General features: G+C 49.5%; 1 protein-coding gene across 3 annotated transcripts in view; it reads left to right on the top strand.

The window, feature by feature from the left end:
- Positions 1–4,385: 4,385 nt before the first annotated feature.
- HNMT (histamine N-methyltransferase) overlaps positions 4,386–21,733 on the top strand; it is a 38,760-nt gene continuing 21,412 nt past the window's right edge. The window contains exons 1-3 of one of the 3 annotated variants that reach the window (XM_056534189.1): positions 4,386–4,941; positions 6,941–7,091; positions 19,272–19,324. In XM_056534189.1, coding sequence (XP_056390164.1) covers positions 6,955–7,091; positions 19,272–19,324 — 190 coding nt within the window. In that variant the 5' untranslated portion in view covers positions 4,386–4,941; positions 6,941–6,954. Of the gene's footprint in view, positions 4,942–6,570; positions 6,828–6,940; positions 7,092–19,271; positions 19,325–21,733 lie in introns of those variants that run through there. The other 2 variants (XM_056534188.1, XM_056534187.1) reach the window with 2 other exon arrangements.

The raw sequence follows: 21,733 nt of genomic DNA on the forward strand, positions 1-21,733 counted from the left end.
TTGTGGGGCGTAGATGTTAATGAGCCGGAGCTCTTGCCCCTTCATGAGGACATCTAAGATCAGGCACCTCCCCATTTCCAAATCGATAACCTGTCTGCATTCAACAGGAGCGGTAAAAAGGACCGCCACCCCACTATATGGCTCAGCCGCAAGAGACCAGTGGGAGGGGCCACGCCTCCACTCTCTCCTGGCTTTTACCAGGGAGGCTAGATCTGACAACCTGGTCTCTTGCAGATACAAAATGTCGGCTTCAACTCGGCCGAGAAAATCAAAGGCTGCAAATCTAGCCATATCAGACTTAATGCTGGCACAGTTAATGGATGCCAGCGTCAATGGGGTTAGTGCTGCCATCCTGAGTGATCGAGTTGGATGGCCTATCCCCTTTACCTCTTACCCTTCTTCTTCCCCCCTTCCCCATCAGAAGAAGACCCCCTTTCCTTCTTTCTAGACCACTTTAGGGATGCTGACATATCCATCCCACGATCCTCATCTCCTGACCCAGGGGCCACCTGCCCTCCCAAGGAAGTTACCTCAGAAGGAACAGGCTCAGCACCTCCCGGAGGTTCCTCCGCCTCTGAACAAAGACTCTCAGCCTCCCCCTCCAAAGAAAGGGGAGAGTCCTTGCCAAGGGCCCGATACCTATTGGATAGAACAATCAGAGGGGGGTTGGTCAGGCTTTTCCCAGGCACTTGGCCTGCAACACCAGAGGAGGAAGATGATGCCCTGAGTACCCTCTGGCCCTGCCTCCTTCTGCCGCACTTTTGTTTTTCCTTTTACCCTTTCCCATCTTCCTCATCCAAACTTTCATATTGAGAGGAACTTGAGGAAATGGCCCTATTTGCCTCCTATTTACGAAGTTTCCTTATCTCTTCACCTAACTCGGCATCCCCAAGAGCCTCAGCTGTCTTCTCTGAGCCAGCGTCGGGAGCAGGATCCTGGACTACACCTTCTACCAGGGAACTTTCAAGATCCCTGCTCCTTCTGCGCCTCTCCTCCCTCCTAAGCTTATTGGGGCTCTTGTTCTTAACTTTCTTCATTGGCTCTAGTGCCCCTTCTCCTCTGCTGGTCCCCACCCCAGATGCGGCAACCTCACTGTTCTCCCCATCCCGGGTGGTCACAGCATCTGAGAATGAGCGGGGACACCGGCTAAATGGGTGACCAAGGTCACCACACAGGTTACAGCGAATCCGGCCACAGGTGGCAGCCAGATGACCCTCCGCACCGCACAATGCGCACATCTGCTTAGTGCAGTTTGCGCTGAAGTGTGTGGGATCACCACACTTGTGGCACAGCTTCGGCTGTCCCTGGTAAAAGATTGGATCCTATCGCGGCCGAGAAAGGCGACTGATGGAATGTGTGCGACAGTGTTACCTGAACGGCGGAGGCGGATGGAAAACGTCCAGGCTCCAGACCAAATGCCATGTTCATCCAGATTTTTCTTGGGGACGTCCGTCACCTCCCCATACCTGCTCAGCCAGGTCATTATGTCATAGCAAGAAAGAGACACGTTACGTGTCAGAACGGTCACTTTCTTGACAAAACTCTGGCGGGATACCGCCTTCACAGCGAAATCCTGCCAGACAGGCTCGTCCTTCACCAGTGCGTGATTAGACCAAAAGAGCTCAAGCCCTTCTGGCTTCACAAAACTGATGTTGAACTCAGAGGTACCGAAGGGGTGGATCAGAGCAAAGATGTCATTAGCCCTGAATCCCATCTGGAAAAGAAGCTCCACAACTTTTGCCCTAGAAGGGCATGCATCACCGCCTCTCCATACCAGACGGGCCACATTCCTCCGACCACGCTCCTGCCCGCTTGTTGGAAGGGACCAGACCACCTCCCCATTATGCTCTCGGAATGCCCCAAGTCCATGTCTTTCTATCCAAAAAGACAAGTCGACCTCCCGGTCCTCTACCTGGAGCGTTCTATCCCGTCTCCTTAAAGCCTCCAGGAGGCGCTGTTGCAAGTTACCTTCCCCTGGATTAAGAGATGAGGATCCCCTGGGACCCCCAGCAGTGACATTAGCATAACTCCTTATTGGAGCAGTCGCTACCGGGGGGGCAGCCGGACCGACACCACTCCCCCCAGAAACAATAGTAGAGGCAGTAACATTATACATAACACTTGTGCCTGTCTCCTCCTGCCTAGCTGCACTGGACTGGCCGGGATGTAATCTTGCTGACTTTATGATGCCGGGCTTTACACTTGCACCATTGGCTTCATTGGGCACACTCAACCTTGCAGCAGTCTTCCCTTTAGAAATATCGGAAGAAGCTGCTTTGTCGCATACTTTGCCCTTGGCCTCCGCCAATACCTCGGCTTCAATTTCTTTAACTGCTACTAACATTGCATGGGTTGTATCATGTCCATGTTCCTGTGGTACCAGTCCTCCACCGCCAGCTCCACCCACAGCAGCCCCACCACAGCGCCACAACTCAAAAGAGCCAGACACCGCTGACTGGGCCGCCGAGAATGGCGCTCCGGTTCCAGACACCTGGACACTCCCCCCTTTGCCTGCAGAGGAGTGCCCTGCAGTGCCAGACCTGTTCTGGGAGCTGCCCTCTCCCTTGTCTTTATAATTGCCCGGCTGCCCGAGCTCCATACCAACCTCTGCCACCTGGACACTCCCCCCCTCAACTGCAGAGGAGTGCCCCGCAATGCCAATATCCCCTAACTGGGGACATGCTACCTGGTCCGCAACACTGTCCGGCCCCTTGGCCGTATCTTTGCAGGTGCTGGCCCCGCTACTATGACAAGCGACCCATCTTTACTGTATTATCCCCGGTGTTCTGGCCCCGCTCCACATTTGCAGAAGGGGGGACAGGCAGATTACCAGGGTCTGTACCCTGAACTGACTTTGCAGCCGGCCCAGGGTGCACAAAAGCAACATAAATCAAGCTTACTTGCTCAGATGTTTTTTTCTGTCTTTTCTTCTTCTTTTTTATTATTTGTTCCTCTCCAAGGTCGTCGCCAAAACTAAAATTATCCAAATGCATGGGGGACTCCATCTTTACAATTTGTGCCAGCAGGGCGCCACCACAACCCTCCTCCTCCTCGCCAGCACTCTCGCACGATGAAGGTGGTAATGCCACTTGTCCTGCAGGAAGACTTGCTTGGGACATGTTCACACCCTGCATTGGCTGCGGCTTGGCTTCCACAGCTTCCCCACTTGCCAGCACCTTAGCCTCTTCAGCCTCCATTTCTTGGACCTCATCCTCACTACTGCTCTCATCTGCTGAACAATCACCCCCAATCTCCTCTTCTTTTACTGGGGATTTCATCCTGGAGGAGCGATCCTCATTAAGAAGTTTCTCCCTAAATAAATCGCTCCCCTCCAGGACAGCCATTCTCCTCAGCTCAGTCTCCTCCAGCTCCAGCCTCAAGGACTTAACCCTTGCAGAGTACTCTGGTTTCCTGCGCTTGGTAGTTGTGCTCACCTGATACTTTGCAAACTTTAGCTCCTCTCTCAGCTCCCTCAGCTTCTTCCCAAGGAGTTCGTACTCACCAATCTTGGCAGCAAGTCTGGAGCTGTATGTCGCCATAGACTCCTTGGGTCTTCTCTGGCCCCACTGCTCCACAACCTGGCTCTTGGAGGAGCTCTTCTGTGCTGCAGAGACCTTCTTTAAACCTGTCTTGCTTGCAGGCTTTTCTTCCTGGCTGAGAGCCTTGCGGCTCCCAACCATTGCTGGAGGGACAGAATCCACATCGCTGCGGACCCTGCCAGATCTTCTAACCCCTCCAGCCGGGGCACTGGCTGGTAGCTTTCCCTCTACACCCCTCGCCAGCCTGGACCGAGGAGTGGGGGTCAGGGGATTCATGCTGATGGGTCCCCCAGGAATCTGCCACCTTCCTGGGAAAGCAGGTGGAAAAATCAGCCTCTCTCCTCTGGAAGTCTGGAGCCTCAGGAGCTCAGCAACAGACACACCTAGTGACCACACCCTCCAGAGCTGTACTCACTATTCTGCTGGTGAGGTCACTGTGTACATACATTACCTTACTTATCTTGTACTGATCCTGAGTTATTTCCTGTATTATACTCCAGAGCTGTACTCACTATTCTGCTGGTGGGGTCACTGTGTATACACATTACATTACTTATCCTGTACTGATCCTGAGTTATATCCTGTATTATACTCCAGAGCTGTACTCACTATTCTGCTGGTGAGGTCACTGTGTACATACATTACATTACTTATCCTGTACTGATCCTGAGTTATATCCTGTTTTATACCCCAGAGCTGCACTCACTATTCTGCTGGTGAGGTCACTGTATACATACAATACATTACTTATCCTGTACTGATCCTGAGTTATATCCTGTATTATACTCCAGAGCTGTGCTCACTATTCTGCTGGTGGAGTCACTGTGTACATACATTACATTACTTATCCTGTACTGATCCTGAGTTATATCCTGTATTATACTCCAGAGCTGTACTCACTATTCTGCTGGTGTGGTCACTGTGTACATACATTACATTACTTATCCTGTACTGATCCTGAGTTATATCCTGTATACTATTTTGCTGGTGATGTCACTGTGTATAGCTATTCTGCACCCCTTCTATGAGCAGAATATTTTTGTACCTGTATGACATCATATGATCATGGCGGTGATGTGACCTCAGCATGGATGCAAGCAGTCACAGTGGTCACATGATCCAAATAAGCCCCTTTAATGTATCATTGCAGATGTGTTACTCAGTTCCTAAAGGAGGACATTGAGATTCAGGACATGACTGGGGACTGTTCCTGTGAGGGAGTGACACTTGGGAGGTCAGTGACCCTTATGGCCGGTCTCCTCTGAGGTCAGCGCTGACAATGTTGTGGTGTCTCGGTGACACAGGCTGGATCACTTCCTGGGCGCTCACTAAGAATCCGTGGGAGGAGGGAGAGGGGGCTGAGTCTACAGAAACTTCCACATTCCAGTCCCAGCTGCTGGCGGTGAGTACACAACATAAGGAGAGCTGCAAACTAATCTGAGGACTGAGGACCAACATAATCCCTGAGGACTAACATGAGCCCCATGTGAGAGCGTCCCCAGGAGACATCAGCGGACACTTTCTCTACTGTCTCTCCCAATCCTTCCTTTTATCCTTCCTGTAACATCGTAGGCAGTGGTCTCAAACTGTGGCCCTCCAGATGTTGCAAAACTTCAACTCCCAGCATACCCGTCTAGGGGTGGAGTACCCCTTTAAGTGCTTACCGCTAGGCTTGACATTCACTTGGGTACTGGGGTTATTCTTTAGCATATGTGTGGTTGCAGGATTACACTTACATCCTCTTCAGAATCACCTCACAGACTGACTTCAGACTTTCTGCAAACTGCACCTCAGCTGAGGCTGAACTCTGAACTCCTACCACACTATATAAGGGGCAGATTTAGAGCATTCCCATTGGGCTGATAAGTCACATGGTTCACCTCATACACACTCCCCTAACAACAGGGTTTCTATCGTTTAACAGGCTTAAAGGGATACTCCAGTGGAAAACTTTATTTTTATTTTTTATCAACTGGTGCCAGAAAGTTAAAGAGATTTGTAAATTACTTCTATTAAAAAAATCTTAATCCTTCCAGTACTTATCAGCTGCTGTATACAACAGAGGAAGTTCTTTTCTTTTTGAATTTCTTTTCTGTCTGTTCACAGTGCTCTCTGCTGACACCTCTGTCCGTGTCAGGAACCATCCAGAGCAGGAGAAAATTCCCATAGCAAACATATGCTGATCTGGACAGTTCCTAAAATGGACAGAGGTGTCAGCAGAGAGCACTGTGGACAAGACAGGAAACAAATGCAAAAAGAAAAGTAATTTAAAAATCTGTTTAACTTTCTGGCACTTTTTGGCACCAGTTGATTTAAAAAAAAAAAGTACCCCTTTAAAGCAACAGGTACACAGAAAAAGACATTAAATTAAAGAGGTACTCCGGTAGAAAACTGGTAAATCAACTGGTGCCAGAAAGTCAAACAGATTTGTAAATAACTTCTAATAAAAAAATCTTAATCCTTTCAGTACTTATTATCTGCTGAATACTACAGAGGAAATGCTTTTCTTTTTAGAACACAGAGCTCTCTGCTGACATCACGAGCAGAGTGCTCTCTGCTGACATTTCCGTCCACCTTAGGAACTGTCCAGAGCAGCATATGTTTACTATGGGGATTTTCTCCTTCTCTGGACAGTTCCTGAAATGGACAGAGATGTCAGCAGAGAGCACTGTGGTCATGATGTCAGCAGAGAGCTCTGTGTTCCAAAAAGAAAAACATTTCCTCTGCAGTATTCAGCAGCTAATAAGTTCTGGAAGGATTAAGATTTTTTAATAGAAGTAATTTACAAATCTGTTTAACTTTCTGGCACCAGTTGATGTTACATAGTTACATAGTTAGTATGGTTGAAAAAAGACATACGTCCATCAAGTCCAACCAGGGAATTGAAGGGAAGGGTGTAAGGGGATTAAAAAAAAAAAAAAAAAAGGGTTCCACTGGAGTACCCCTTTAACCATAGCATAACATTAGCCGATATATAGAGTACTGAGTAATGTAGGCCCAATACGCACACTAAGGCAACATCTGCCCCACAGGATGGGCAGAATGCTATATTCTGTACTGGGTCACCACATGAACATAGACTTATTGAATAATGAACTGAAGGAATGTTATTGTTTTTGCAGAATGTTTTCAGTGCCAGCCTGTTGCCTAGATCTGACATAGTGGTGCAGTAGAAGGAATGTAGTATAGGAGCGGTGCAGAGGGTGGGTACACAGGGGGGCTGCATGCAGTCAGGAGCACAGCAGCATTACCGAGCCGTATCTGCAGATAAGCTGCTGCTTCCCACAGGTGATATCTCCTCCAGGCCCTGCAGCCATTCCTCCCCCTGAGGAGACATCAGACTTGTGCTCAGGCCAAGAAAAACACAAGAAACCTCTCATTCTCTTCTTTCCTCCTTGCAGCTCAGGAAGAAAACATGGAGACTGGAATGCGGAGCCTGCTCTCGGATAACAGCAGATACGTGGAGTCCTTCCGCCTCTTCCTTAAGAATTCCACCGAGCATCAATGCATGCAGCAGTTTATAGAGACCAGGCTGCCAGACGTTGTATCCAGGTAACTCGTCATCCTATTATATCGGTGTTTACCAACCAGCGTGCCTCCAGCTGTTGCAAAACTACAACTCCCAGCATGCCCGGACAGCCAACGGCTGTCCGGGCATGCTGGGAGTTGTAGTTTTGCAACAGCTGGAGGCACACTGGTTGGCAAAAACTGCCTTATATTTACGGTAATAGTAAAAAATACTCCAATACCTAATGCGTCTAAAAAAAGAAAATACAGTTGTTTGTGGGTTGGTGCCAGCAGAGAGCACTGTGGACAAGACAGGAAACAAATGCAAAAAGAAAAGTAATTTACAAATCTGTAAAATCTGCTCATCGGACCCCCCCGCATTGCGATCGCTGGGGTCTGATCAGGGCCGTTTGAAGGTGTGGTAGCCTGGAGGGGCGATGGTGTCTGTGGTGTTGCGGAATAGTAGAGTAGGGTATAGGATGAAAGGGGTACTCCGGTGAAAAACGATATATATATATATATATATATATATATATATATATATATTTTTTTTTTTTTTTTCAAATCAACTGGTGCCAGAAAGTTAAACAGATTTGTAAATTACTTCTATTAAAAAATCTTAATCCTTCCTGTACTTATTAGCTGCTGAATACTACAGCGGAAATCCTTTTCTTTTTGAAACACAGAGCTGTCTGCTGACATCACGAGCACAGTGCTCTCTACTGACCTCTGCTGTCCATTTTAGGAACTGTCCAGAACAGCATATGTTTGCTATGGGGATTTCCTTTTACTCTGGACAGTTCTTAAAATGGACAGAGATGTCATCAGAGAGCACTGTGCTCATGATGTCAGCAGAGAGCTCTGTGTTTCAAACGGAAAAAATTTCCACTGTAGTATTCAGCAGCTAATAAGTACAGGAAGGATTAAGATTTTTTTTTTTAATAGAAGTAATTTACAAATCTGTTTAACTTTCTGGCACCAGTTGATTTAAAAAAAAAAAAAAAGTTTTTCACCGGAGTACCCCTTTAACAGTTAATGGTCGTGACGCCAGGGTGCGGTTTCCTCAATTCAATGGTCCTACCGCCAACCGTCCCAAAAGCGATAGGGAGGAATAAATGAATGTCCACAGCAGAAGATGATGAAAACCGGAATAAACTTTACTGTGTATTTTATGCAACTCAAGGTAACAGAACAGTCTGTTAGCAGAGGACCGTGGTACAGGCTCCTCACAGGTTTGCTGGGACTTCTGAGGTTAATGAGCTTAGGTTTGCTAGCCACTGTGCTACTGAATTTAGGGTATTTCGGAGTTGCAGTAGTCACACAGGATTTGTAGTTTTGAGCTAGACGACTCACGGTTCAGTGGCTGCGGAAGATAAGGCTTCAGGCCTAGCTTGAATTGATGATTGTGCTGAGATGTGCTTTGTTTAAGTGCCAGGAACAAGAGAGATGTTACTGCTTTTTAGTTCAGCAGGAAGAGAGAGCGAATTTAGTGACAGCAGCCCCTTATATATTAAGGGGGTGGGACAAAGCTCATTGGTTCTGCAAACCTATAAGTCCTGACCCAAGGAATTATAGGTATGTCATATGACCCAAAAGGTCCTTGAACCTTAAAGGGGTACTCCGGTGCTTACACATCTTATCCCCTATCCAAAGGATAGGGGATAAGATGCCTGATCGCGGGGGTCCCGCCACTGGGGACACCCCTGATCATGCACGCGGCACCCCGTTTGTAATCAGTCCCCGGAGCGTGTTCGCTACGGGTCTGATTACGCTCGACCGCAGGGCCGGCGGCGTGTGACGTCACGCCTCCGCCCCCGTGTGACGCCACACTCTGCCTCTCAATGCAAGCCGGCAGGAGGGGGCGTGATAGCTATCACGCCCCCTCCCGTAGGCTTGCATTGAGGGGCGGAGCGTGAGGTCACACGGGGGCGGAGGCATGACGTCACACGCCGCCGGCCCTGAGGTCGACCGTAATCAGACCCGGAGCGAACACGCTTCGGGGACTGATTACAAACGGGGTGCAGCGTGCATGATCAGGGGTGTCCCCAGTGGCGGGACCCCCGCGATCAGGCATCTTATCCCCTATCCTTTGGAAAGGGGATAAGATGTGTAAGCAACTAATTACCCCTTTAACATAACACAATTATCTAAAGGCACATGACCCCTAAGGTCCTATACATAGACATACTATAATAAAATACATGGAAATATACATTTATACACATTATCAAGAGGCAACTAGGGGCTAGCCGTCCAGGATGGAGGGACTCTGGCTGAGGGGACTACAAGTCCTATACCAGGATACTGTCACGATGCCGGCTGGCAGGAGGTGGATCCTCTGTGCCAGAGAGGGATTGGCGTGGACCGTGCTAGTGGACCGGTTCTAAGTCACTACTGGTTTTCACCAGAGCCCGCCGCAAAGCGGGATGGTCTTGCTGCGGCGGTAGTGACCAGGTCGTATCCACTAGCAACGGCTCAACCTCTCTGACTGCTGAAGATAGGCGCGGTACAAGGGAGTAGGCAGAAGCAAGGTCGGACGTAGCAGAAGGTCGGGGCAGGCAGCAAGGATCGTAGTCAGGGGCAACGGCAGGAGGTCTGGAACACAGGCTAGGAACACACAAGGAAACGCTTTCACTGGCACAATGGCAACAAGATCCGGCGAGGGAGTGCAGGGGAAGTGAGGTATACATAGGGAGTGCACAGGTGAACACACTAATTAGAACCACTTGCGCCAATCAGCGGCGCAGTGGCCCTTTAAATCGCAGAGACCCGGCGCGCGCGCGCCCTAGGGAGCGGGGCCGCGCGCGCCGGGACAGGACCGACGGAGAGCGAGTCAGGTACGGGAGCCGGGGTGCGCATCGCGAGCGGGCGCCACCCGCATCGCGAATCGCATCCCGGCTGGAGGCGGTATCGCAGCGCACCGGGTCAGTGGATCTGACCGGAGCGCTGCAGTAGCGAGAGTGTAGCGAGCGCTCTGGGGAGGAGCGGGGACCCGGAGCGCTCGGCGTAACAGTACCCCCCCCCCCTTGGGTCTCCCCCTCTTCTTAGAGCCTGAGAACCTGAGGAGCAGACTTTTGTCTAGGATATTGTCCTCAGGTTCCCAGGATCTCTCTTCAGGACCACAACCCTCCCAATCGACCAAAAAAAAAGTTTTCCCTCTGACCTTCTTGGAGGCCAGTATCTCCTTTACGGAGAAGATGTCCGAGGAGCCGGAAACAGGAGTGGGAGAAACAAGTTTGGGAGAGAAACGGTTGATATTGAGTGGTTTAAGAAGAGAAACGTGAAAGGCATTAGGAATACGAAGAGAAGGAGGAAGAAGAAGTTTGTAAGAGACAGGATTAATCTGGCACAAAATTTTGAAAGGACCAAGATAGCGTGGTCCCAATTTGTAGCTAGGGACACGGAAGCGGACATATTTAGCGGAGAGCCATACCTTGTCTCCAGGAGAAAAAATGGGGGGAGCTCTTCTTTTCTTATCAGCAAACTTCTTCATGCGTGATGAAGCCTGTAAGAGAGAATTTTGGGTCTCTTTCCATATGGTGGAAAGATCACGAGATATTTCATCCACAGCGGGCAAACCAGAGGGCAAGGGAGTAGGGAGGGGGGGAAGAGGGTGACGGCCGTACACCACGAAAAATGGGGATTTGGAGGAAGATTCAGAGACTCTGAAGTTATACGAGAATTCGGCCCATGGTAGAAGATCTGCCCAGTCATCCTGGCGGGAGGAAACAAAATGCCGTAAATAATCACCCAGGACCTGGTTAATTCTTTCTACTTGCCCATTGGATTGAGGATGATAGGCAGAAGAAAAGTTTAATTTAATCTTGAGTTGTTTACAGAGAGCCCTCCAGAATTTTGACACGAATTGGACGCCTCTGTCCGAGACGATCTGCGTGGGCAACCCGTGAAGACGAAAAATGTGTACAAAAAATTGTTTTGCCAACTGAGGCGCTGAAGGAAGACCAGGAAGAGGGATGAAATGTGCCATCTTGGAGAATCGATCAACGACCACCCAAACAACAGTGTTGCCACGGGATGGGGGTAAGTCTGTAATAAAGTCCATACCAATCAAAGACCAAGGCTGTTCGGGGACAGGCAGAGGATGAAGAAGACCAGCGGGCTTCTGGCGAGGAGTCTTATCCCGGGCACAGACAGTGCAGGCTCGCACAAAATCCACAACATCCGTCTCCAGAGTCGGCCACCAATAGAAACGAGAGATGAGTTGCACGGATTTCTTGATGCCCGCATGACCTGCGAGATGGGAGGAGTGACCCCATTTGAGGATTCCGAGGCGTTGACGTGGAGAGACGAAGGTCTTCCCTGGAGGAGTTTGCCTGATGGAGGCTGGAGAAGTGGAGATCAGGCAGTCAGGAGGAATGATGTGTTGCGGAGAGAGCTCTACTTCCGAGGCATCCGAGGAACGAGAGAGAGCATCGGCCCTAATGTTCTTATCGGCAGGCCGAAAGTGAATTTCAAAATTAAATCGGGCAAAGAACAGAGACCACCTGGCCTGGCGAGGATTCAGCCGTTGGGCAGACTGGAGATAGGAGAGGTTCTTGTGATCGGTGTAAATAATAACTGGAAATCTTGATCCTTCCAGCAGATGCCTCCATTCCTCAAGTGCTAATTTAATGGCCAGTAGCTCTCGATCCCCGATGGAGTAGTTCCTCTCCGCCGGAGAGAAGGTCCTAGAAAAAAAACCACAAGTAACAGCATGCCCGGAAGAATTTTTTTGTAGAAGGACCGCTCCAGCTCCTACTGAGGAGGCATCAACCTCCAATAGGAAGGGTTTAGATAGGTCAGGTCTGGAGAGCACGGGAGCCGAAGAAAAGGCAGACTTGAGCTGTTTAAAGGCGTCTTCCGCTTGAGGAGGCCATGACTTAGGATTGGCATTCTTTTTGGTTAAAGCCACGATAGGAGCCACAATGGTAGAAAAATGTGGAATAAATTGTCTGTAATAATTGGCGAACCCCAAAAAACGTTGGATAGCACGGAGTCCGGAGGGGTGTGGCCAATCTAAGACGGCAGAGAGTTTGTCTGGATCCATTTGTAGTCCCTGGCCAGAGACCAAGTATCCTAGGAAAGGAAGAGATTGACATTCAAACAGACATTTCTCCATTTTGGCATAAAGTTGATTGTCACGAAGTCTCTGAAGAACCATGCGGACATGCTGGCGGTGTTCTTCTAGGTTGGCAGAAAAAATCAGGATATCGTCCAGATACACAACCACACAGGAATATAAGAGATCACGAAAAATTTCATTAACAAAGTCTTGGAAGACGGCAGGGGCGTTGCACAGGCCAAAGGGCATGACCAGATACTCAAAGTGTCCATCTCTAGTGTTAAATGCCGTTTTCCATTCATCCCCCTCTCTGATGCGGATGAGATTATAAGCACCTCTTAAGTCCAGTTTGGTAAAGATGTGGGCACCTTGGAGGCGATCAAAGAGTTCAGAGATGAGAGGTAGGGGGTAGCGGTTCTTTACCGTGATTTTATTAAGACCGCGGTAGTCAATGCAAGGACGTAGGGAGCCATCTTTTTTGGACACAAAGAAAAATCCGGCTCCGGCAGGAGAGGAGGATTTGCGGATAAAGCCCTTTTTTAAATTTTCCTGGATGTACTCAGACATAGCAAGACTCTCTGGGGCAGAGAGAGGATAAATTCTGCCCCGGGGTGGAGTAGTGCCCGGGAGGAGGTCAATAGGACAGTCATAAGGCCTGTGAGGAGGTAGAGTCTCAGCTTGTTTTTTGCAAAAAACATCCGCAAAGTCCATATAGGCCTTAGGGAGACCGGTTACAGGGGGAACCACAGGGTCACGGCAAGGAGAACTGGGAACCGGTTTAAGGCAGTCCTTGAAACAAGAGGAACCCCAACTCTTGATCTCCCCAGTGGACCAATCCAGGGTTGGGGAATGGTGTTGAAGCCAGGGTAGTCCGAGGAGAATTTCGGAAGTGCTGAGGTCCGATGCACATTAGGAGGGGCTCCGTGCGGAAACGTATGGTACAGTCCAATCTTTCATTGTTAACACAATTGATGTAGAGGGGTCTGGCGAGACTGGTCACCGGGATGTTGAACCTGTTGATGAGAGAGGCCAAAATAAAATTTCCTGCAGATCCGGAATCCAAGAAGGCCATAGTAGAGAAGGAGAAGGTAGAGGCAGATATCCGCACAGGCACAGTAAGACGTGGAGAAGCAGAGTTGACATCAAGGACTGTCTCACCTTTGTGCGGAGTCAGCGTACGTCTTTCCAGGCGGGGAGGACGGATAGGACAATCCTTCAGGAAGTGTTCGGTACCGGCACAGTACAGGCAGAGATTCTCCATGCGACGTCCTCCCTTGAGGTGTCAGGCGAGACCGGTCGACCTGCATAGCCTCCACGGCGGGAGGCACAGGAACGGATTGCAGGGGACCAGAGGAGAGAGGAGCCGGGGAAAAAAAACGCCTCGTGCGAACAAAGTCCATATCCTGGCGGAGCTCCTGACGCCTTTCGGAAAAACGCATGTCAATGCGAGTGGCTAGATGAATGAGTTCATGTAGGTTAGCAGGGATTTCTCGTGCGGCCAGAACATCTTTAATGTTGCTGGATAGGCCTTTTTTAAAGGTCGCGCAGAGGGCCTCATTATTCCAGGATAGTTCAGAAGCAAGAGTACGGAATTGTACGGCGTACTCGCCAACGGAAGAATTACCCTGGACCAGGTTCAACAGGGCAGTCTCAGCAGAAGAGGCTCGGGCAGGTTCCTCAAAGACACTTCGAATTTCCGAGAAGAAGGAGTGTACAGAGGCAGTGACGGAGTCATTGCGGTCCCAGAGCGGTGTGGCCCATGACAGAGCTTTTCCAGACAGAAGGCTGACTACGAAAGCCACCTTAGACCTTTTAGTAGGAAACTGGTCCGACATCATCTCCAAGTGCAGGGAACATTGAGAAAGAAAGCCACGGCAAAATTTAGAGTCCCCATCAAATTTATCCGGCAAGGATAGTCGTAGGCCTGAAGCGGCCACTCGCTGCGGAGGAGGTGCAGGAGCTGGCGGAGGAGATGATTGCTGAAGCTGTGGTAGTAGCTGCTGTAGCATCACGGTCAGTTGAGACAGCTGGTGGCCTTGTTGCGCTATCTGTTGTGACTGCTGGGCGACCACCGTGGTGAGGTCGGCGACAACTGGCAGAGGGACTTCAGCGGGATCCATGGCCGGATCTACTGTCACGATGCCGGCTGGCAGGAGGTGGATCCTCTGTGCCAGAGAGGGATTGGCGTGGACCGTGCTAGTGGACCGGTTCTAAGTCACTACTGGTTTTCACCAGAGCCCGCCGCAAAGCGGGATGGTCTTGCTGCGGCGGTAGTGACCAGGTCGTATCCACTAGCAACGGCTCAATCTCTCTGACTGCTGAAGATAGGCGCGGTACAAGGGAGTAGGCAGAAGCAAGGTCGGACGTAGCAGAAGGTCGGGGCAGGCAGCAAGGATCGTAGTCAGGGGCAACGGCAGGAGGTCTGGAACACAGGCTAGGAACACACAAGGAAACGCTTTCACTGGCACAATGGCAACAAGATCCGGCGAGGGAGTGCAGGGGAAGTGAGGTATACATAGGGAGTGCACAGGTGAACACACTAATTAGAACCACTTGCGCCAATCAGCGGCGCAGTGGCCCTTTAAATCGCAGAGACCCGGCGCGCGCGCGCCCTAGGGAGCGGGGCCGCGCGCGCCGGGACAGGACCGACGGAGAGCGAGTCAGGTACGGGAGCCGGGGTGCGCATCGCGAGCGGGCGCCACCCGCATCGCGAATCGCATCCCGGCTGGAGGCGGTATCGCAGCGCACCGGGTCAGTGGATCTGACCGGAGCGCTGCAGTAGCGAGAGTGTAGCGAGCGCTCCGGGGAGGAGCGGGGACCCGGAGCGCTCGGCGTAACAGATACCACAAAGGAATTTGGGGGCCCCAAGCAAAATAGACATGGAAATACCCCTCCTCTATGTTTTTTACCCCCTTCCTACCCTTCCTATGGTCTCAGTTACCTCCTCCGGCTCCTTCCCTTGACCCTGTAGCATGGCCGAGCTCCTCTACCCTTGATCCTGTAGCATGGCCGAGCTCCTCTACCCTTGATCCTGTAGCATGGCCGAGCTCCTCTACCCTTGATCCTGTAGCATGGCCGAATCTCCTGTTCCTGTACCGCGCGGTACCCGGCCACACTGACAGCCAGGAGGAGGAGCTTGGCCTTGCTACAGGGAAGGAGAGGTACTCAGGAGGTGACCAGGACTGCTGCAGCCGCCTGAGGCTCTTTATAGAGTGCTCAGGCAGCTGCAGCCTTATAGGAAGCACAACAGACATCTGCTCTGCTTGGGGCCCCTGGGCAGCTCGGGGCCCCAAGCAATTGCTTGGTTTGCCTATCCTTTAGCAATGGGCCTGGGTCTGATGAGTTAAAATGTCGCCAGAGATTCCCTTACCCTCCTCCTGCTGCCGGATTGTCTCTCCTATGCGCTGTATCAGTAGAGCGCCAATCTCCCTGCACAATGCTCTGCAATAGCAGAACAGTGTACAGTGAACGCAGTGATTGCATATAATAGTCTTCGAAAGTATGAAATAACATAACATTTGGTATGTTAGCATGGATTTTTTAAAAAAAAATTTCAACTATATTTTAATATAATGTTTGTGATCCCGCACGGTAAACAGTGTACAGTGGTCCCTCAACATACGATGGTAATCCGTTCCAAATGGACCATCGTATGTTGAGGCATCCGTGCAATGTAAAGTATAGGACAGTGGGCTACAACCTGCAGACCTCCAGATGTTGCAAAACTACAACACCCAGCATGCCCGGACAGCAGTTGGAGTAAGTTGTCCCTGCCGCTCCGGACCGTCACCGCTCGTCACCGCTGCCCGGGATGTCGCCGTCCATCGCTGTCGCCACGTCCCCAGGGTGTCTCCGACGCTCCGGCAAGGCCTCTGCTTCCCCGGCATCCTCGCTCTCCGTCGCCGCCATCATGTTGCTACGCGCGCCGCTCCTATTGGATGACGGGACGGCACGCGCAGCGACGTGATGATGACGATGGAGAGCGCCGACGATGGAGGGGATCGCGAAGAGGACGCGCCGGAGCCCCGAGGACGGGTAAGTGATCGTCAGCGGACCACATGGGTCGCCGTAAACGGCTATCCAGTGGCAGCTGAAGCAGTCTGCGCTGCCGGATAGCCGTTTATGCGATGGACCCGACATACAAAAGCATCGTATGTTGATGCTGCCTTCACCATGCAATGGACTCTGAGAGGCCATCGCATGTTGAAATTATCGTATGTCGGGGCCATCGTAGGTCGAGGGGTCACTGTATATGCTAAAAATATACTGCTGATTTAAAGTTTGTTTAAAAAGTTTGAGTACAGTAATAGCAAAACTGTAAAAATTGGGTATCGTTTCAATCATATTGACCTTCAAAATAAAGAAATCATGTCGGTTTTATCGTAACATGCACTGCGTGAAAATAAAAACCCCAAAAATCCTAAAATTGCTGTTTTCTTTTCAATCCCCCCCCCCCCCCCAAATAAGATTTATTTTTTCTCTTGCTGCACATATTGTGGTAACATGAAATGTGTCATTACAGAGTACAATTGGTCGTGCTAAAGAAAAAAATATAGATAAAAAACAAAAACAAACAAAAAACAAGCCCTCATATGGGTCTGTAGATGGATCCTTGGTAATAGTAAATAATACTCAAATACCTAATATAACCCACTCGTTCATACATCTCTATGTACACGATTGCACTGTGCACGCCTGGGACCCCCCAATGCCTTCCTAAGCTGCAGCGCTCTAGATCTGCTACTGAATTATAATATAGCATATAGTAAATGATTAAAGGGGTGATCCAGCATCTTACTAGGAGCAGAAAAAAAGAAAGAAAATCCTATACTTACCTTACCACGGGTCCCCACTGGTCCTGTTCACCTTCGTTTGGTTTACCCCAATCTCCTGTTTTTTTTTACTGCTTCATAAAAAAGCACTCACTGCAGGACCTGTCGTCTGAGCCAATCACTGGCCAAGATTGGATACGACTGCGGCCAGTGATTGGATTAGGGAGCAGGATCGGGATACTGGACTAAGGTGAACTGGAGCTGGGGGGGACCAGCACGGAATCAGGGTTAAAGGGGTACTCCAGTGGAAAACAAATGTTTTCAAATCAACTGGTGCCAGAAAGTTATACAGATTTGTAAATTACTTCTATTTAATAATCCTAATCCTTCCAGTACTTATCAGAGGAAGTTGTGCAGATCTTTCCAGTCTGACCACAGTGCTCTCCGCTGACACCTCTGTCCATTTCAGGAACTGTTCAGAGTAGAAGCAAATTCACATAGCAAACCTCTCTTGCTCTGGACAGTTCCTGACATGGACAGAGGTGTCAGCAGAGAGCACTTTGGTCAGACTGAAAGCGTGCGGAGCGGAGGGCGAAGCCCTAGTGGAGTAGCGGCTTGACGGGGGTTTTATTGGGACCTAAAGGGTTAAAGGAGTTAAGGGGTTACTGGCTTTAAGGGGGAGGTATAAGGGGGAGTCTCCTGAAGAGAGTTTGCTATTGGGGGGTTTGAAGGTGTTAGGGGTAGAGTCCCAGGGGTATTTAAGGGCTGGTTAGGGAGGAGCTAGCCAGTGGCAGAAAAGCCAGGAGAAGAAGAAGCCCCACCCACCCTCCCTTCTTTTCGTGGCAAGGTTAGTGGGTATTGGGCAGGTTTAAGGGTCCTTGGAGGTGTTAATGGTTAAAAATGATTTAGAGTATGGTAATGGAAATGAGTTTGCCAGTTGTTATGGTACAGCAGGAATGGGCCTCCTGGTGGCGGTTACGGGCCCCAGGAGTTTCGATGGTCACAGGCACTAAGCGAAGTGGGTGCCCTTGGGTCGGGGAGTTGCGGCCAAGGGTAAGAGAACATTTAGTGCCTCCGGTTTTGGTGATGTTCTGGATACAGTTGAGACCTCCAGGGACCCTTCTTGTCATTTCTGACAGGTTATGTATATTTTGTTTGATAATATTTATAATGTTATTTATAATGTTATAATATTTATACTGTTATATAATGGTGTTAATAAAAGGGCTAAGAAGCCCATTTCTCCAACCCTCGTGTGTGAGTTTTTTTATGGGAAATGGGGTGGTTGGAGGGTTAACAGGGATGGGGGGCAAATTAGTCAAAGGGGGCTGTATATATCGTCCCAAGGTACATCTATAAAATCCTGCCAGTCATGGAAAGAACTACACAACTTCCTGTGGAGCATACAACAGCTGCTAAGTTCTGGGAAGGTTAAGATTTTTAAATAGAAGTGATTTACAAACCTATATAATTTTCTGGCACAGTTTGAATTAAAAAATTTTTTTTCACAGGAGTACCCCTTTAAGTAACTATAGTTTTCTTTAGTTTTTTTCTATTTTTTCCCCCCACCAGCAGGATATAATTTTTAGAAAAACGCTGGATAACACATTTAAAAAAAAGTGCTCCAGCTTATTAAAATGTAACCCCTATTCACAGGATAGGGGAAAAGTGCCTGATTACTGGGTGAGGGTCCAACCGCTGGGACCACCGCGATCTCCAGAACGCGCACAAATCTTTCTGTAAACAGAGCAGGGCCGACATGCTCTCTCCATGCATTCTCTACGGAAGCACCAGAGATACACGAGTACAGCATTCATCTCTGTGCTCAGGGAGATTTGGACACCATTTTGGAGATCATGGGTGGTCTCAGTAATCGGACACCCCCCACTTATCCACTACCCTGCGGTTAGGGCATACGTTTTCATATGCTGGAGTACCCCATGACGGCCATCACGCCCCCTCCCATTGACTTGCATTGAGGGGTGTGGTCATGATGTCACGAGGGGGCGTGATCAACCCCCGCAGCATTAAAACAGCGTTCGGAGCATTATTTCCAAATTCTGGCCAATGGAGTACCCCTTTAATATATAGTCCGTGGAGGGTCATTGCTTAAAGGACAGAATGGTGGTAAACTAAAAACCATTAAATTACAAGTGAAAACAGGATTATCCAGTATGACTGTAGATACAGTATATCTTGGGGGTTTAGCTGTCCCTGTTCCTGGCCGGGACATAGGGGGAAATTCTTTTGTCGCATATATTAGACGCATACAATACCCAACATCTGTTCTTCCCAGACCACTATGAAGATGACTTGGAGAATGATAGAACATTATGCTGTATATTGTGTTATATATGATGCATATAAACAAGTGTATTGTCTGCTTCTCAGTATAGGAAATGGAAAGACCGCCATTAATGTCCTCGGTGTAGGAAGTGGTTCAGGTAAGATCTTTTAATTTTCATTGCCAGAAAGTCATTGTGAAGCCTTATGTATAGGACAGAAGTCATAACACCACATGCAAAGAAATGGGGATGCGGAGCTTAAAGGGGTACTCTGCTGCTCAGCGTTTGGAACAAACTGTTCTGAACGCTGGAGCCGGGAGCTCATGACGTCATAGCCCCACCCCCTCATGATGTCACGCCCGCCCCCTCAATGCATGTCTATGGAAGGGGGCGTGATGGATGTCACGCCCCCTCCCATAGACTTGCATTGAGGGGGTGTCACATCATGAGGGGGTGGGGCTATGACATTACGAGCTCCCTGCGCCGGCTCCAGCGTTCGGAACTGTTTGTTCCAAACGCTGAGCAGCGGAGTACCCCTTTAAAGGAAAACTGTCATCCATTCACCCACACCAAACTCCGTACACGGGGTTATAGTGTGGGTGAACAGGAGACCGGTGCGGGGTTTCTGACCTATTTAATTACCAGATATCCGGCGCCCGGTCTCTCTGACGTCCGGCTTCTTCCAGAGCTGAATTACGCGCTGGAGGCGGGCCCGCCGGCCGGATTTGAATAGTCATCTGCGCTGGTCAGGTGAACACTTGTGCCTACTAAGCAGTCACGTGACCAGTGCCAATGAATATACAAATCAGGCCGGCGGGCCCGCCTCCAGCGCGCAATTCAGCACTGGAAGAAGCCGCTTTTCAGAGGGCTTAGGTGCCGGATTTCAGGTACATATATAGGTCAGAAACTCCGCACCGGTCTTCTGTTCACCCATACTATAACCCGGTGTATGGGGTTTAGTGTGGGTAAACGGTGACAGTTTTCCTTTAAAGGGGTACTCCCCTGCTCAGCGTTTGGAACAAACTGTCCGAAACGCTGGAGCCGACACCGGGAACTCTTGACTTCATAGCCCCCTCATGACGTCACTGCCCGCCCCGTCAATGCAAGTCTATGGGAGGGGGCGTGACGGATGTCACGCCCCCTCCCATAGATTTGCATTGAGGGGGTGGGGCGTGATGTCATGAGTGGGCGGGGCTATGACATTACGAGCTCCCTGCGCTGCCTCCAGCGTTCGGAACAGTTTGTTCCAAACGCTGAGCAGCGGAGTACCACTTTAAGGGCTCATTTACACTATGGAATCTTTGATCTGGCAAAAGAAGCCGGCGCTAGGACCACTCGGAAATGTGCCATCTGAATAGAAAGCAATGCTGCTGAAATAATGAACATGTTTATTATTCTGGTGAAGTCTGGGGCACAGAATTTCCCTGCTGGGAAATCTAGTGTGAATGGAGCAGCAGCCTCCCATTGAGAACAATGGGAGGCTTCTGCACCGTATTTTCCAGGTGCACATAAGCAAAAAAAAAATGCAGACCATGGGGGAGATTTATCAAAACCTGTGCAGAGGAAGAGTGGTGCAGTTGCCCATAGCAACCAATCAGATTGCTTCCTTCATTTTCCACAGGCCTCTAAAGAGGCCTGTGGAAAATGAAAGAAGCAATCTGATTGGTTGCTATGGGCAACTACACCACTCTTCCTCTGCACAGGTTTTGATAAATCTCCCCACATGTGCTCAATATGGGGCTAGTACACAGTTATGTGAAACTTCACTTCTGAACACCACTTTTGTGTGACTTTTTGAAGTTTTTTGTGTGTAATTGAAGGCTGTTCGACAAATCTGAGACTTTTTGTTTTTTTAAAGTCACACGTGGTAAATCACTGACCACTGCAAAGTAAAAAGCAGATCTGGTGTAAACTATCTATTCAGTGAGAAATCGCGGAGGCCGGCGTACCACTAAAAGTCACACAAAAAGTCACACATGCAACAAATTTACACAAAAAAAAACCTGTGTAAATCCCTTGACATATTCCCCTCCCCCACCCCCGCAGTTTTGTTCTCCAGGTCATAAACACGTGACCACTGCAAAGTGGAAACTGAAAATTGCTTAGGTAAGACTGTGCGTACCCACAAAATTGCAAAAAAAAGTGCTTAGGCGCAGATGCGACTTTTTTGTGCACCTGGAGTAAGGCTACGTTCACACTATGTGAAAGGCTCCGTTACAAACGGACATTAAGAGCTCTCTCTTTTTTTTTCACTTTGAACGCCATTAATGTTCGTTTTTTGTAACGGAGCCTAACAGGAGGCATAACGGGCACAGAGGATCCCATTCACTTGAAGGGGTTCTCTGATGTCTGTTATTGCTGCCATTATTCCGCAGGAAGATAGCGGGAGAAAAAGACGTTGCATGCATATATTTTCCGCCCGCTATCTTCTATCGGCCGTCACGCGGCGTGCACCGGAGGGAAACAGTTGCTAGAACTGATCCCATTCATTTCTATGGGACAGTTTACAATCATCCAGCGTCCCAGTTTCGACACCCGGATGGTTGGACACCGGAGAGCACAGGACAC

Source organism: Hyla sarda, chromosome 8, assembly GCF_029499605.1.
Source record: "Hyla sarda isolate aHylSar1 chromosome 8, aHylSar1.hap1, whole genome shotgun sequence".
Taxonomy (NCBI): Eukaryota; Metazoa; Chordata; class Amphibia; order Anura; family Hylidae; genus Hyla; species Hyla sarda.